The sequence below is a fragment of the Macrosteles quadrilineatus genome, unplaced genomic scaffold, assembly GCF_028750875.1.
Source record: "Macrosteles quadrilineatus isolate MER2022 unplaced genomic scaffold, UCM_ALF_1.0 Scaffold_1__1_contigs__length_201487025, whole genome shotgun sequence".
Lineage (NCBI taxonomy): Eukaryota > Metazoa > Arthropoda > Insecta > Hemiptera > Cicadellidae > Macrosteles > Macrosteles quadrilineatus.
In genome coordinates, this window is record NW_026542594.1 from 71,488,348 (window position 1) to 71,507,199 (window position 18,852).

The 18,852-nt window shown below is 34.0% G+C and overlaps 1 protein-coding gene across 3 annotated transcripts in view; it reads right to left on the bottom strand.

Moving 5' to 3' along the window:
- Positions 1-1,711: 1,711 nt before the first annotated feature.
- Positions 1,712-18,852, bottom strand: part of LOC128983566 (prosaposin) — a 207,501-nt gene continuing 190,360 nt past the window's right edge. For all 3 annotated transcript variants that reach the window (XM_054402884.1, XM_054402883.1, XM_054402885.1), the window contains exons 16-18: positions 13,155-13,294; positions 11,361-11,555; positions 1,712-2,029 (exon numbers count right to left, since the gene is read on the bottom strand). In XM_054402884.1, the coding sequence (XP_054258859.1) occupies positions 1,943-2,029; positions 11,361-11,555; positions 13,155-13,294 (422 nt within the window). In that variant the 3' untranslated portion in view covers positions 1,712-1,942. The remainder of the gene's footprint in view (positions 2,030-11,360; positions 11,556-13,154; positions 13,295-18,852) is intronic.

An 18,852-nucleotide genomic window follows, 5' to 3' on the forward strand; every position in this document is an offset into this window, starting at 1 on the left:
AAAGATAAAAATTAAGATATTTGATAAAAATTGTAAAAACTATGGTCTATTGCATTTTTCACACCCTGTATACAAGAAAGTGTCGGAATATGTTAAAAACTGCGCCATTTTATAAGCTTTCCAACCATATGCTACACTATTGAGGTTTAGATATTTTTTTGTTTGTTTTAGTGGTTTAAATACCAGAAAACAAAGAACTTTTTTACTGTTTTTACTGTTCAAGCTGAATCAAAAATACAACTTTTGCTTAATACATGCCGACTTTCTATGTTTTAAATGTTGAAGACGCCATGCTTTGTAGTCTTCAAACCATTAAAGCGTACATAAGCAGACATAAACCTCAATAGTGTAGCATATCGTTGGAAAGCTTATAAAATGGCGCAGTTTTTAACATATTCCGACACTTTCTTGTATACAGGGTGTGAAAAATGCAATAGACCATTGTTTTTAAAATTGTTATCAAACATCTTAATTTTTATCTTTGAATCTATTTACAATGGAGTTTTTACAACTGATCCTTTGTCATTTTCTATTATTCTTGTTCAAAATTTAATGTAGAACACGAAAATTACATTATCTACTCAAATCCATATACAGGTAATTGAGAAATCGCTGTATTTGGTTTAAAAACATGGTTATTTTTGAAAAACATAAAATAATTTTTTGGGAAGCTAATTTTTAGACTTGGAACATTTGATATGCATCATCACACTTCATTTACTTTGTACTTACACCAAAAATGTTTTGTCACACTGAGTACAAATCACCCTGTATAGCCTATTCCATGTCATTTGACAAACATTTTTTTTCATCAAACCGTATATAATTCAATTAGTAAAATTATTCAATTAGTAGAGATTATTTAGCTCGATTTTAATTTTTTAATAAAGGAAATGAGTTAAATTTTAATCAGTTGGTACAAAGCAAGTATATTGTTACCCTTTGAGAAATGGGGAAATGGATGATTATATTCAAAATAGCTAAAATAAAATCAGTTCTAGCGAGTGTAATAAAGAGGTATTATTTTTTTGTGAATTAAATTTAGTAAAAATCCTATAAAAAATTCCTGTGAGACCCTTGTTATGACGGCTGGGGGGAGTTAAACCTGTGGGATATATCCTCGGTTGCATCTGAAATGGATGTGTCCTGTGGGGCGGCGGGGGGAGGAGCAGCAGCGTCGGCCGTGGCGGCTAGATCCAGGTCCTGGAGCCGGTTTCCTTCCCTTCTCATAGCATTTAACAGCTACAAACAGTTCCCACGGCCACACTCTGCACTGCTAGCCTTTACTACTTCCTTCACCACTCCCTCCGTCGTGGACCTAGTTCCTTCTCTTCTCATAGCATTTAAGTATTGCAGATACATTTATTCAAATGCCACAAACGGCTCCCACACTCCATACTGCTAGCTTTTACTACTTCCGTCGCCACTTCCTATGTTTTGGACCTGTTCATCTCCCTTTCCATAGCATTTTAGTATTTTAGATACAATAATCCAACTGCCACAGACGCGTCCCACACTCCGCACTGCTAGCCTTTACTACAATAATCGAATAATCTTCAGTGTAATCTTTGCTTGATAGTAACAACTGATGTTTTTCTTTTATACTGTATTTTGTAATTTGCTAGTTACTATGTAATACTTGTAATACAGAATGTAGCAGAAGTAATCATCTGTAGCCATGTGTAAGGATTATAAATAAAACCTCTCAATATATTTTTTATAATAATTGTTATTCCATTCTTACAGAATTTGAATCACTGCAATTCATATAATTAAAATCACAGATCATTTCAAGAGACCCTTCAATAATCAGACTTATCCTTAAATCAAACACAAAATAATTAACTCTACTATTGGTAAGGGTATTGACGTATTGATTAGTATCTATTTGGCATACAAAAATATAACAATGTAGGCATAGGCAAAATAGCTCTAAATTAAACTAAAAAACAAACTTCTTGGCACTTCTTTTTGCTTTCTTGTTGGGTTTGATGTCAAACCAGACCTTGCTCTGACAATATTCAATTTTCTGAAACAAAAGTCACTATATTAACAATTAAGATTCGTAGCAAGTCAAGTAACCACAATACATGCAAACCTACCTAACAGATCTGTATAATACCCCCGCCGCAGCAAACCTGCAGACCAAGCGAATTTCAACTTGTCTGATTACATTTTTACTAAAATATTTCCACAAAAGACTTAGTTATTCCCAATTATATAACATTAGATTTAACGAGTGCTTAGGGGTGAATCTCACAAAATGGTTTAATTTAAGTCCCAGCCAATATTATGTACAGTTGAACCTCTATAAGACGAATTTCAAGGGCTACGGGAAAAATTCGTACTATAGAGGTATTCTTAATAAAGAGGGTCGTTTTATGGAGGTTTAATGCTGCTGTTATTCTTCTTATAGAGGTTTCTCCTCGCTCCAATGTTTCTCCAAACAATGACTGAGGAAGGAGGAGGTATGGGTGGGGGTTTCATGTTGAGACAAGCTTCTGTTTATTTTGAAAACTACCTACTATGGAGGTTAAGATTATGATAAATTCGTCTTATAGAGGTCACGTTCGTCTTGTAGAGGTTTTGTGCTAAGAATATTCGTTGTATAGAGGTTAATCAGTCCTAGCCCATGTCACAAACAAATTCGTCTTATGGAGGTTTTTAACTTAATTACTACGTTGTATAGAGGTGTTTTTAGCATTGATCTATATGAAAGTGTCAAGGCCAAGGGGATTAAAAAAAATTTGTCTTCTCGAGGAATTCATTTTATCGAGGTTCGTACAAACGAGGTTCAACTGTACTAACAAATAAATAATTGCCAATAAAACTGTGTTTAATTACTTCCCTCAATCCCTATTTTCCATTGCATTACTATTTAAGAATAAAAAATATTCAATTTATTTACTTAAGAATGTTTATTTCACAAAAATACAATTCGGTAACGTGTCCTCGACTATCGTCTGCTACTTGACTTGCAAACAAAACACGCAATATGGGACGAAAATATCAATGACATTTGTCAAAATGACAGCTGAAGACAGTAAAAGAGGAAAGCAAATGCTAAAAACACAATATCCCATTGACTAAGGAAGTTATATTTTCAACTTTTGTGGTCCTTGGTCTGCTCCACGCCAAAAACGGCAACGAGAAAGTGCCCCCTAAATCTAGGCCGACTTTGAGTGGGAACGAAACGATCACTGTTCGTTGTGCTTATATGTGGTGAAGATATATTATGTTGTTTCTTTTGTTTTAAACGTTGATTAATACCTCAAAATAAATATTTTCAGGTAAGAAAAATTACGTACCTTAATTCAATAACAAAACGGTAACTAGGGGTGGGCGAGTACTCGACCTTCAAGTAATTATTCGAGTTTTTTCAAATACTCGAACTCGAGTCGAGTAGTAATTAAAAAATAGTAATTAAAATAGTCCCACTTCATGATTTTCTACACCCATATTTAATAAATGTTTTGCGTTGATGCCTTATTTAATCCCCATTCCTACACAATTCGGTAACGTGTCCTCGACTATCGTCTGCTACTTGACTTGCAAACAAAACACGCAATATGGGACGAAAATATCAATGACATTTGTCAAAATGACAGCTGAAGACAGTAAAAGAGGAAAGCAAATGCTAAAAACACAATATCCCATTGACTAAGGAAGTTATATTTTCAACTTTTGTGGTCCTTGGTCTGCTCCACGCCAAAAACGGCAACGAGAAAGTGCCCCCTAAATCTAGGCCGACTTTGAGTGGGAACGAAACGATCACTGTTCGTTGTGCTTATATGTGGTGAAGATATATTATGTTGTTTCTTTTGTTTTAAACGTTGATTAATACCTCAAAATAAATATTTTCAGGTAAGAAAAATTACGTACCTTAATTCAATAACAAAACGGTAACTAGGGGTGGGCGAGTACTCGACCTTCAAGTAATTATTCGAGTTTTTTCAAATACTCGAACTCGAGTCGAGTAGTAATTAAAAAATAGTAATTAAAATAGTCCCACTTCATGATTTTCTACACCCATATTTAATAAATGTTTTGCGTTGATGCCTTATTTAATCCCCATTCCTACAAAAAAACAACTATCTAAATTCATATAGGTTAGACCAGTGTAAACCAAATGTTCAACAAACAACCATCATCATTCGGCAGAGCTAGCAAGAGGACTACTTAAGACTTTCACTTTCCTACAACAGTCAACAGTCAACAATACGTCTTGATAACAATACAGTAAGTTGAAATAAAGCATTGAATGAATCTATCGAACAACAATAGTCGATAGTCAACAAGGGAGTCTCTTGACTAGTATAACATAGGCAGACGATTATTGAAGATATTATAAAGTACAGTATCAGATTTAGTTTGAACTGCCATAAAAATATTTTATACCAAAATATAGAAATACTAGCTGTAACCCGCGGGCTTTGCCCCGTTTAACTTCTTAATTTTTAAGATTATCTCGTTCGCATGGCTCAATCACGTCCTGGTTGAAGTATGTTCGCTACGCTCACTCACCTTTAGGTTGGAGCTCGTTCGCTACGCTCACTCACCTTTAGGTTGGAGCTCGTTCGCTGCGCTCACTCGCCTCCAGGTTGAAGTTCTTTCGCTACGCTCACTCACCTTTTGGTTGCAAATTAGCTGTTGTCATAAATGTAAAAAAAAGTGATGCACCCTGTTGGTAATCCTTGTAACTTTAATGCTATTGAACATCATAGAACAGAACCAACTTGTTTAATTGAAACAGCTGTTAAGATTCAATAATTCCATTTCTCATAAGGTTAACATGGAAAACTCCAGAGCCACTGGGGCGGAGCCCGAAAGGATTTTTGAAATAAGAATATGCCTATATGTTAATCGGGAATGTGAGCTATCATCATGCCAAATTTCAGCCCAATCCGACCAGTATTTTTCGCGTTCACTTGTCACAAACATACATCCATACATCCATACATCCATACATCCAAACTTTCTCATTTATAATATTAGTAGGACAACAAATAAAAATAACCTATTATTGCACAATATTTTTTCACTTTAATCGGTATTGGTGTTTAGTTTTACAAACCGATAAGTTACTGCAAGGAACATCGATGCATCTGAATGACGCAATCTCATTGGGTCTTGAGAGAAAGGAAAGATTACACTTCAAACTCAGTGTTGCCAGATGGACGATAATTTTTGTACTTTTACAACTAACTGTGGTATTGGCATAAACAAACTATAAGTATAATTAATTCTCTAATGAGTTTACATAAACATGATTTAAATTAGTCAAACTATTAACTTTTTTACGAATTAAAAGCTATAGTAATTTTATAATAATTTGGCCGACATTCACCATAATGGTGTAATGATAAATATGGCAACATCAGCCCTGCAAAACAGCTGTTTGATGGGAAAACAAAGCACAATCAGAATGAGCAGAGCAGACCGACTAGAGAGAGAGAGAGAGAGAGAGAGAGTGAGAGAGGGAGAGGGAGATGGCATGACGACCGCATAGCAACAAGAACAAAACAAAAAAATAAACAATGGATTGGAGTGAAGTTGAAGTTATGTCAACATCAGTTTTGTTTGAATGTTTTTACTTTGAAGTGAATTTGTAACTTAAAATAAAATTGATTTTGTTTAGTGGAAGTTTAATAGAAAGTAAAATAAACATATTCTGTTTATGATTTTGATTGTGCAATTTTCAATCTGGTGGCAGAAACATGACAACTACAGTTTGAATTGTAACTAAACCTAGAAAGATGTGATTTTATTAAAGAAAGGCCAAATAGGCTATACCGGGCTACTAAGAAATGTGTTTTAATTTTAAATTAAGTGTTTAATGTGGGATTTTATTTCAAGATAATAGGCCTACTACGCTTTTGTTTAATCTTCAGTCTGTCAGAGACGAGTGACTTGATTATTCTTATAAATGTAATGAGTGAAGAGGATAGCCCTAGTACCCATTACCTTCAAACTTAAGGCAGATGAAGTGCTTATCCAAGTGATTATTTTAAAATACCTTATTCCATATTGATGTTTTTAACTTGTGATACAATATGTAGTTTGATATTAGTTTTCTGTTTTATAAATAAATTTATTTTTACAAATTCTGTTTCTTAATTGAATTGAAATAGTTATTCATAAAAGTTACCTTATAAAGTTAGTTGCCCAGGTTGATTATCATGTTAGTGAGGAGGAAGAATATGGGAAATTCGCTAATACCCCCGCCGCAGCAAACATGCAGACTAAGCGAATTTCCATTTGACTGATTGGATTTACTCTGAAATGTCTACTTAAAAATATAACATTTATACTTGATTTAAATAGAATTAGTTTAACAAGTACTTAGGTTTGCTGCATCAGGGAGGGTTAAATTGTTTTTTTTTTTTTTTTTTTTTTTTTTTTTTTTTTTTTATGTGAATAGTTAGTAAGAAATAAAAACATTTTCCAAATTTGATCAAAATATGTTCAAAAACAAGCAAACTACAACAGTTTAAACTTATTCTCCATAAGAATAACATGGGAATTTTAAATTTTAAATTTTTTGGAATTTTCTCCGTAACCATTAGGCACATTATAACGCTTCAATATACTAAATTATTTGTTTTTTTAAGCTCTACAAAATAGTTTCGAAAGAAATTGCAAAATGTTATGTTTTTGAGTCAAAAATGGGAAAAACCCATTTTTACCCCATAAAAGCCCCCATAAACCCCCGTTCCCATGGTCCGACCATGCTGGTTCGCGAACTCGTTCGAATAAACGTAGGTTTACACGTTTTTACCAAATTTCATCAAAATTGGATCATTTTTGCTCGAGTTATCGCGCTAACGGACACACATATATATAAATATATATATATATAAATATATATATATATATATAAAAATATATATATAAATATATATATATACATATATAAATATATATAATATATATATATATATATATATATATGAATTTGAACGGATGGTGTTTTTGGCCTCTAGGGACCTCAAAACGAAAAAAAAAATCGGTCCCGGGTCCAGGTCTCACCGTGAGTACTACGGTAATAGCTTATTCCCTAAAGGCAAGAAAAAATAAAACACACAATAACAAGAAGTGATGTGTAAATTTAATGCTGCAGCCAATAAGTAGTCTAGGCCGATTTTTTTATTAGGCCTAAGGTAACAGGTACCTAATAATAATTAGTAACCATATAATTTAGACAATTTGGTATACTTAAACTACCTATTTAGGCCTAGGCAGGGTTTAGGATAGGATGAAATTTGTTTCAGCAAAATGCTGCAAACTCTCAGACAACTAAGTTAACTGTAGAAAAAATATTATTCAATACGGTAAGCATTTAAAACACAAATTCCAGTAGGCTAATATTACATAAGCATATGTTTGAACATTAAGTTACATCTTCAATTTTATTTGTAGAAAATTTGCTATAGGCCTATAGCCTGCAAAACTATGTAGCATTTTTAAGTTGTGAATTTAGCAAGATGCTAAAAATGCTACCGCAGCTTAAACCCTGGGTCTAGGCCTATTTAACGCGCAACTACTCGAGTCGACTCGATACTCGAGTTTTTACTCAAATGATCGACTCGAATTGAAAAATCATTACTCGCCCATCCCTAACGGTAACGCAATTTTGTTGAAACTTTTTCAAAGCTACGTTTACAACAAGTTTGTTGTTATAAACCTAACCTAAATCTCCCAAGGTTGCATAATGCCGCCTTTCGTTACTACGTTGTATTTAATCTGGAATTCACCATCCAGTAACGAACATTCCTGTAACGTTACCGGAGAGGTAAAACAAAACAGTAACGCAATTTTGTTGAAACTTTTAAAACTAGATCACCGTTCAAAGCTACGTTTAACACAATGAGGATAAGATAAACACGATACTGAAACAGCTAAGGAAGACGCACCATTCAGCAACAGGACAATCTCCATACTTGCTTATGTTTGGGAGAAACAAAAGAACCGAAATGGATTTAATGGTTGAGAAGACACCCACACCGCAAATCAAACGTCAAATTTTAACTAGAAGAAGTTTCTCAAAAGGACAAATAGTGTTGGTGAGAAATTACTCCAACATGTCAGAAGAAAAGTCGCCAACAGGAACAGTAGAAAAGCCGCTTGGGAACGTGATGTATCTTGTTAAATCAGAAGACGGGCGGTTATTTAAGAGACACTGCGACGAACTAAGAGCAGCTTAATAGTGGGGAGGATTGTCATATGCTTAAATAATCAGATGATTATTGTTGATATTATTGTTATTGTTTACATTTTATCTTTTGTGTTGAATCAGTTCTGGAATAAAGTTTACTAATTAATTTACGTGTATTTGTGAATTTCCATTTCTTGGATTTATACTAAAATGCCTCCTTAAAAATATCACATTTATTCCCTATTAAAATGGAAAGAATTAGTTTAACGAGTACTTAGGTTTGCTGCAACAGCGAGGGTAAAAAAGTGTTTTTTGTTGTAAAATGTTAATAGTTTAGTAATAAATGAATGTATTTTCCAAATTTGATCAAAATATGTTCATAAATATGTACAACAGTTTAAACTTATTCTCCATAAGAATAACATGGGACTTTTTAATTTACAATTTTGTGGAATTTTCTCTGTAACCATTAGGCGCAATATACTTCAATATACTAAATTATTTGTTTTTTTTTAAGCTCTACAAAATAGTTTTGGAAGAAATTGAAACTGTAATTGCACTAAGAAAGGGAAACCCCTATTTTTACCCCATAAAACCCCCCATAAACCCCTGTTCCCATAGTCCGATCATGCTGGTTCGCGAAATCGTTCCAATAAATGTAAGTTCTTTCAAAAATGTAGGTTTACACGTTTATACCAAATTTAATCAAAATCGGATCATTTTTGCTCGAGTTGTCATGCTAATGGACATGTATATATATATATATATATATATATATATATATATATTTGAATTTGAACGGATGATGTTTTTGGTCTCTAGGGACCTCAAAACGAAAAAGTAAATCGGTCCCGGGTCCAGGTCTTCCCGTGAGTACTACGGTAATGAAATTTGCTAAAAAGTATAGTGATAGAAGTTTAGTTTGGGGCAAATATCTTATAGAAGATCCTACAAATGTCTCAGGTATTTTTAATAACTATTTTATAGTCATAGTAAAAGACGTAGAGCCAAACTATAACAGTAACGTGCCATTTATAGATGAAGAAGGTACATCTGTTCAGGAATGTCAATAAAGCCTAAGTTAGATTTTCAACCTGATGATAAGAGGGAGGTGGAAAAAGTTATATTATCATAAAAAAATTAAAATTCCAGTGGCCATGATGAAGTGCCTGTTACACTTCTTAAGAGTATAAAATATGAGATAAGCCAAATTATATCTCACTTAATTAACTCCTCTTTCGTTAAAGGTATATTTCCAGATCAATTAAAGAAGGCAAAAGTCATTCCAGTTGATAAAAAGGATGATACAAAAAATATTATTAACTATCCCCCTGTTTCGTTGTTACCAGCCATTTCCAAAATTTATGAAAAAATAGTAAATAGTCAGCTTACATCATACCTTGAAAAATTTAGTTTGATGGATGGTAATCAACATGAGTTCAGGTCTGGGAGATCGGTTGTTACTGCTGCTGTTTCATTTATAGAATCAGTAATTGACCGTGTTGATAAAGGTGAAAATACAACTGGCATATTCATGGAACTATCTAAAGCTTTTGATAGTGTCAAACATTCTTTACTTTTGAAAAATATTAGAAACTATTGGAGTATCAAATAATTCATTGCAATAGTTTCATTCATATCTAACAAATAGAACTCAATATGTGGAAATCACACATCGAAAAAACAATAAAATCATTAAGACAGCATCAGATTTAAAGACAATAAAATATGGCGTTCTGCAAGGGTCTATTCTTGATCCATTGCTTTTCCTGTGCTATGTTAAGGACATGGACGGACAAAGCACTTTCATGTAAGCCTATCAATGAACTATGCCTGTATGCTGATGATTCTAATTTACTCAATTCAACACCTAAAATAGAACAAACAGAAATGGCTGCTTTCATAGAACTTGGAAACCTTGGAGATTACTTAACGTATCAAAATTTAACATTAAATCATGAAAAAACCAATTTTATTACGTTTAAAAATCCACAAAGTAGTAGTCAAATAGAACCAATGATTGTGTTTGATTTCCACATAATTGATCCAAAGTCAAGGAGAAATTTTCTTGGCCTGACTATCGATAAAAACCTTAATTGGAATGAACATGTAAACAAGATCTTGACAAGAATGAACTCTGGAATTCATGAACTTTCAAACATGTCTTTTTATTGTAATTTAACAACATTGAAAAATATTTATTTTTCTTACATACATTCTCATATTTCTTTTGGTATTTGTTTATTTGGAGCAACAAAAAAAGCTATTTTGGATGGTATTTTAAGACTCTCCGCCAGATATAATTTCAAACAGTTAAAAATACTAACAGTTTATGACCAATATGTTCTTGACGTCATTTTGTGTACAAAGAACAACATTTCTAATGATGTCCCTCGTGAAACTACACATCATTATAACACTAGAAAAAAGAACTCTATAGGGCAAAATCAGCACAGACTAGAGCTCTATGAAAAATAAACCAACATATGTTTGTGAACAGTTTTTTTAAAATTAAACCCAGAAAGTATAAAAAAATAAATTGAATTAAAAAGACAACTGAAAGCTTGGATCAATTTTTAAAGCTCGATCTTAAATAAATAAACTAATATGAATATACCGGTATCAACAAAGCTTCTTTTGATGAGTTGTAGGAAGTAATGTTAATTTTTCATTGATAATTCTAAGAAACCTTTGATTATAATTTTTCATTTGTGTATTTTGACACTATTTATGTATGTATTGTATGCTACTTACAAATAAAGATTATTTGAATTTGATTTGAATGAAAACAAAAAAAAAATAATCGAATAGAATATTTTTAGAAAGCGTAGTCCGACCAATGCTACAGAAACTTTGGCTGCGTTGGGAGATTGGTACCGCTCATCCCTTGCACACACCGCTGGCAAACAAGTCATACGCTTACAGTAGACATATTCTATTTAAATTAACAAAAACCGAAGTTTGGTTTGAAAAAATAAAACCAAACCAAAACCGAACCAATATCAGCAACCGACCCATTGCGAGTATGTGTTGATGAATCTTTTACCTGGCAGGCAGCAGCACACACCACTGGCAAACAAGTCATACGCTTACAGTAGACATATTCTATTTAAATTAACAAAAACTGAAGTTTGGTTTGAAAAAATAAACCCAAACCGAAATAAGCAACCAACCCATTGCGAGTATGTGTTGATGAATCTTTTACCTGGCAGGCAGCAGCATGCATGGTGCTGGCACACCAGTAAGTGTGGCCCTCTGAGCAGCGGTCAGTGCTGACAATGTCCAATGTCTGGGAGCTCAGTTGACATAACTGTAGATGGCGACACACCAGTGGACCAATGGGCAATTCTCCCAGGATTGCTTCCATCTGAGGAGCCAACTGTTGTACCATCTCCCGGCACTGCAACAAACACAACATTCATCATACAACTGTAGGGTGTGACACACCAGTGGACCAATGGGCAATTCTCCCAGGATTGCTTCTGAGGAGCCAACTGTTGTACCATGTCCCGGCACTGCAACAAACACAACATTCATCATACAACTGTAACGGCGACACACCAGTGGACCAATGGGCAGTTCTCCCAGGATTGCTTCTAGCTCAGGAGCCAACTGTTGTACCATGTCCCGGCACTGCAACAAACACAACATTCATCATACAACTGTAACGGCGACACACCAGTGGACCAATGGGCGATTCTCCCAGGATTGCTTCTATCTGAGGAGCCAACTGTTGTACCATGTCCTGGCACTGCAACAAACACAACATTCATCATACAACTGTAACGGCGACAAACCAGTGGACCAATGGGCAATTCTCCCAGGATTGCTTCTATCTGAGGAGCCAACTGTTGTACCATGTCCTGGCACTGCAACAAACACAACATTAATCATACAACTGTAGACGACGACACACCAGTGGACCAATGGGCAATTCTCCCAGGATTGCTTCTATCTGAGGAGCCAACTGTTGTACCATGTCCTGGCACTGCAACAAACACAACATTAATCATACAACTGTAGACGACGACACACCAGTGGACCAATGGGCGATTCTCCCAGGATTGCTTCTATCTGAGGAGCCAACTGTTGTACCATGTCCTGGCACTGCAACAAACACAACATTCATCATACAACTGTAACGGCGACAAACCAGTGGACCAATGGGCAATTCTCCCAGGATTGCTTCTATCTGAGGAGCCAACTGTTGTACCATGTCCGGCACTGCAACAAACACAACATTCATCATACAACTGTAGGGAGTGACACACCAGTGGACCAATGGACAATTCTCCCAGGATTGCTTCTATCTGAGGAGCCAACTGTTGTACCATGTCCCGGCACTGCAACAAACACAACATTCATCATACAACTGTAACGGCGACACACCAGTGGACCAATGGGCAATTCTCCCAGGATTGCTTCTATCTGAGGAGCCAACTGTTGTACCATGTCTTGGCACTGCAACAAACACAACATTCATCATACAACTGTAGGGAGTGACACACTAGTGGACCAATGTTCTGGCACTGCAACAATCATAACATCGCTCATGGTCATTTATCTACTGTAAATGAAAATGTTAGACATTACTTGTTTAGTACACAAAAATAAATTATTAAAGTGGCTTTACAGTACTTTAAAAATTCATTCTAAATTTCTAGTCATAAAGATTTCAAATTTCCATACTATTCTTAAGGGAGAAAAGCTATTGTTTGGGCTTAAACTTTAAAAATGTAAAAACAGCTGTTATAAAGATCTTAAAAAATAAATTTGGCCATTAACAATTGATTTTTCATACAAAAATTTACCATTACACTCACATGTCTCAAACGTCGTTAATTTTAAACTTTTCCACATTTGATTAAATTTGGACTTTATGAGTGGTGCACTTATATCTTCGAAAACCAAGCCATTCACAGGAAATGTTTATAGTTTTATGACCATTATAATGATAGCAGTTTTTGTATTAGCATGATGGTTGATTTTCATTTCATACCTCTCGACGCATACTCTGAGGCAGGTGACTGCAGGCTAGCACAAGATTATGATTGATGTCCATCTGAACGTTACCGTCTTCAATGACTCCTTGTAGAGCTCCCATCAGAGATTCACAAACGACACACTTGTTCAGTGACTCTACATAAAACATTAAAAATCTTTCAAGCGAATGTTTAACCATCTTGCATATTTTTAATATGACAGTTTTTATTTCAATAAAAAAAATAAAATAAATAGTGGAACAGTTTTTATGTTTCAAGGATGATATCATTGACTATTGGATACTGCTATTGGATACTCATCCCATCTATATGAAACAGCTGTCTCCAATTTAAAAATAAATAAACGGTATCAGCATTCTGACACATACTTTCTCCCATAAGTTTTTCAACAACCTTTATCATGTGTAAGTGGTGAGAGTAAATATACGGAAATGGGATTGGTACAATTTTGTTCAGAATTTAAAGGACTATAACATACCAAATTTTTATCAAAATCGTTCGGGCCATTTCTGAGAAAATCAGATTTTTCCGTTATTTTATGGGTTTTTATGGGAAAATAACATAATTTACAATAACTTTTGAACCGTAATTTTTACAGAAATGGGATCTGTACCATTTTGTTCAGAATTTAAAGGGGTACAACATACTAAATTTTTATCAAAATCGTTCGGGCCATTTTTGAGAAAATCCAATTTTTCTGGGTTTTTATGGGAAATTCCACATTAAAAATCAAAATTTCAAAAAAATGAAAAAAACGCCTGGAGATACCATGGATTAGAAACTACATACCAAATTTCATCAAAATCGGACCACAGGTGTGGTCCCTAGCTCTGTACACATCCAGACACACAGACACACACACACATACGGGGTTTTACCGAATACTCGCAAACACCTAATTGTGGCATCTTTCAAACTGCGGCCACCAGTGGATGAAGAAAGGTGGTAGAAACATTTGTACATCAATATTTTTAATGAACACTCCATTTTAACATCTAACATTCCAGTTTTTAATTGTGGCACCTTGCCACAAATCGGTATATATCAACAGTGTGTGGACAGGATGCCACTAATGCGTTGTAGGGCTTGAGCGGTGTGTTCGACCCCCCCAACTTCTCGTGTGCGCTGTTGCCAGTTCTCCGTTCTAGTTCCTTCATTCCGTTATTCATGTGGCTATGCCCTAGCCGCTGTAGCTCATTGCCCGCGCTCCTCACGTCGTCTTTTATTAGTGTAACGATTTTTTTACTTGTAGTTTTTTCCAAGCTCCAATAATTTTGACAATTATTGGATTCAAAGTAGACCAAATAGACCAAATTAAATGTCGTGAGGATTACATAAAACTACATGCTATGTCGTTGATATTTTATCGTCACATTGTATGTATGGTTTACGAACTTAGATACTTGGATTAAAGGCCTTAATGTGCTGGGTAAATTATCAGTTTCATGGGAATATACAAGAAATTTACATTAAAATACGCAATAAGTATGACTCCGTTTTTTCTGTATACATATAATTAATGCATGATAATGTAAAAGTATGCGTAACGAATTTTTCACCACACTATGATGTTTTTAGCTGTTTTCCATACGTTAATTGGTGGCTGAAAGTTATGTTTTGTTGGCCATGCCAGCTGTCATCGTCATATAGGGGCCGAGCAGGGGTTTACATCCCTAGGGCCACAAAATCGCTTGTTCGCTAATTTACTTAAAACATTAATGTATATTAAATGCACAAGCTGTATCCGTGGCATTGCAATAGACTTGTTTTTTGTCACAGCTGCATAGACAACTATTTATTGTTATTTTTGATTTTGGTGATTCCTCAAAATATTTCACATAAATAAGAGGGACGTTATATTGCAAAACATACTTGGGTAAAAAATAGCGTTCGTACCACTAGCCAAAATGGGTTTGCAGCTCTCGATCGTTTCACGTTCTCGAATTCGTCTCGAACTTAAAACCCGATCTCAAGTTGGCAAAACGTCACTTTCGGCCCTAGGTACGAAATATACTATTTTTTTACGGTGGATTTAGAGACCCAAAGATTCTCACCCCGTTGCGAAGCACAGGCAGAAACACTATAGTTAATTATAAGATTATAAAGTCTTTACTGTTTTGTCTGTACATTGCGTAGATTCATGAAGTGATTGGTTATTTCTACGTGTTATCTATACTTATAAAAGGCAAAGCCCTCACTGACTCACTGACACACTCATCACTAATTCTCCCACTTCCCATTTACCTAGGAGGCTGAAATTTGGTACATTGATTCTTTAGGCATTAAATAGGAAAACTAAGTTGTTTTTATTCTGATCGGACTCTCGGGCTCCGCCCCAGTGGCTCTGGAGTTTCCCATGTTAGCCTTATGATTTTTCATATTTAAAAGGAATTAATGAATCTTAACAGCTGTTTCAATTAAACAAGTTGGTTCTGTTCTATGATGTTCAATTGCATTAAAGTTACAATGATTACCAACAGGGTGCAGCACTATTATTTATTTTAATTAATGACAACAGCTAATTTGCAACCAAAAGGTGAGTGAGCGTAGAGAACGAACTTCAACCTGGAGACGAGTTAGCGTAGCGAACGAGCTAACCTGAAGGCAAGTGAGCGCAGCGAACGAGCTCCAACCTAAAGGTGAGTGAGCGTAGCGAACAAACTTCAACCAGGACGTGATTGAGCCATTAGAACGAGATCATCTTGAAAATTAAGAAGTTAAACGGGGCAAAGCCCGCGGGTACAGCTAGTATAATAATAAAGCCGAAACGAGTCTTGTGTCAATATCAGTACGTTTGTTTGTTTCCGTCATTGTGTCTGTAACGCCAAAATTACAATTCACGTGTCCTACCTTGAGAAAACTAGAGTACCGTTCATGATCCAAATAGTTTTGTAATTGTTAAAATAAATTTGCCAAGTTTGATCAAAATATATCCATAAACAAGCAAACTACAAAATTTTACAATATTCTTTATTCTTTATTATTATATAAAAATCTAATGGTGTCTGTCTGTATGTGTATTACTAATAGGTGCAAAAGCTACTGTAGAAACTGGACTAAAATTTTACAAAAATATAGTTACCATACCGAGGATCATTATAGGACTATTCACATTTCGATACTGACCGTAGGCTTTGCTCCTTTGGCTTTAAAAGTTGTGAGGTGAAGATTTTAAAAGTAAATATTGATTGGTCTCCATGGCTGATGAGAACACTTAACAATGTTTGTTTACATTTGCTTTGTCATTTAAATGTAAACAAGAACTGCTAAACTGCATATTTCACAATTTCAGACAGCTGATACAAAGAAATTAAATATAATATTTTCCATAACTTTGAGGTAGGTTTATTTTAATCTAACCTTTTATCATGGATTATTTATTCTAAAACTATGTCAATGATTATATAAAAAAAGATTTTATAACCGTTGCTGTATAAACTCCGGCTCTGCTTTGGATTTTTTTAAGCGTCTAAGTTTTGAAAATAATGTTATTAATGTGATTTGATGGAAGCAGTATGAAAATTACAATGTATAGATATTTTATATGAATTTGGAGGCTACTTTAAATAAATTCTAACTCCTTAACATGTGTTAGATTAACTTAACATAACTTGCACATCACATTGTTTTTTATATGTATATTTAGGTAAATTAAGTTATTGTGTTTAGCTAAACCTATGTATAAATTAAACTAAAGAATATCATTAATAACTAAATTGTACTGTGTTGATTTTTTTTTATCTGTTGTATATGCGTAACTATAATTAATTATCAAATGGTAATACAAAATACTCTTATTTTATCTTAACATAGCTTTCAGTTCACATTTACTTTATTTGATACATTTATTATTTGTGTTTTGCCACACCACTGATTAAATTAAACCAAGGAAAATATCATAAAACTAAGCAGTACAAAGTGTTCTTTTGTTTCTAAAATCAATGAAATATCTTTTACTATGTTTACTTTATGGTAAGTGTGAAAATGTAAAGCCAATGGACGATGGAACTGATTAAAAGAACTGGTTTGTATATTAAGTTGTTTGTTGATATTTTTGTAGAGTAGAATCAGAGATGCAATGAAACATATACTGTATTTGCTGTTAAATGGTTTAGGCATTGATGCTTTGATGCTTTGATAATCATATTAGTTTTGTCTGCTGTCTTTACTGCTAAATTATTTGTTTAAAATTGTTTATAGTACCTATAGATATAGTTTCTTTAATATTTAAAAGACTGTATTGAAAAGGCATAGCAATATTTCTAAAGTTTATAACAGCTGACTTAGTTTGTGCTAATGATTTATTGTGAGTGAAGAAACTGAAGATAAAAGGATTTGTGATTTAATATAAAGAAGAGTGACATTAAAAAAAATGTTCATATAAATTTAATAATTAGTAGTAACTTCAAAATTGAAATTTAAAATGTCAATAATAAATAAAAAGATATGTTACTAAGGGAGATGAAATGGTGGTATCCACTGCTTACCAGATTAAAGTCATAACTTAAACGTTTCTATTAGGGCCATAAAAGTTGAATTTTGTTTCTAAAAGCATTGGGGGATGTGTAACTATTATATGCAACAGATGTAAAGATTAAAATGTTTCTATTTTGTGTCCTCTTCCCGCTGCAAAGCACGGGTACAACAGCTAGTATTCTTTATAAGAATAACATGGCAATTTTTTAATTTACAATTTTTGAATTTGTCCTGTTACCAATAACCGTACAAAAACACTTTGATATACTAAATTATTTGTTTTTTTAAGCTATTTAAAAAGGTCTGGATATAAATTGGGAAATTTTGTATTTTTAGGGTAACGTTTTTCTCCATTTCATATATTAGTAAGGTAACAATATGTATAGTATCAAATTCAGTAATAACATTGACTACTGTATTTAAACCTTAACACAAGTGTTTATAGTCAATGAGGCTACTAGTGCTACCGCTAGATGGCTTATGCATGCGTACGTTAGTAGCTAGCAGTCAATTTGCCAACTAGGAACATGAAATCAGCTGTTTCCCCGTCCTCACTGTCGCGGTTGCTCGCCTAGCATGTCAACAGCTGACTGCTGTAAAAATTGGATGAGGCGACAGTAACTTTTTCTAGTACGCTTCTTTACCATGATATCTGCCAATTCAATTTTGTCCAAAAAAATGTATACACATCTCTAAGATTTGTTGCCAACTGACAAGCAATTCAATAAAAAAAAATAAAATAAGAAAAAACTATTGTTTATCATTCCTGCAAAACTGCTAATATTTCATGTTCAAATTTTCATCAGAATTCCGTTAGTTTATATCAACGATCACATAGGACCAATAGATGGAGCACGCCTATCTAACTAACATACAAGCAGCTGAAGCCAGGTCCGCCATCTTAGTGCAGGTTAGAAGTGGTAGATGCCAATGAAAACGCACCAAAACTTAATGTCCAGCTTCAAAATAACTTGACTTAGCCTATTTAGACTAAAGGTAAATCGTTGAAACTTCGTATGAAAGATGTCAATTAGTCCAGGACACTATTGGTTCTAATTAAAAGCTTTAAAGTTTATATTTTCTATTTTAAATCTTGAAATAAATTCGGTACTTTTAAATGAGTTTTAAAATATGACATAAAAAAGTTCGTCGGCTGCTACTGTTTTTATTTTTTGGTCAGGTAAGTTAAAAAACAGTGGATTTTGTGGCTAAAGAGCT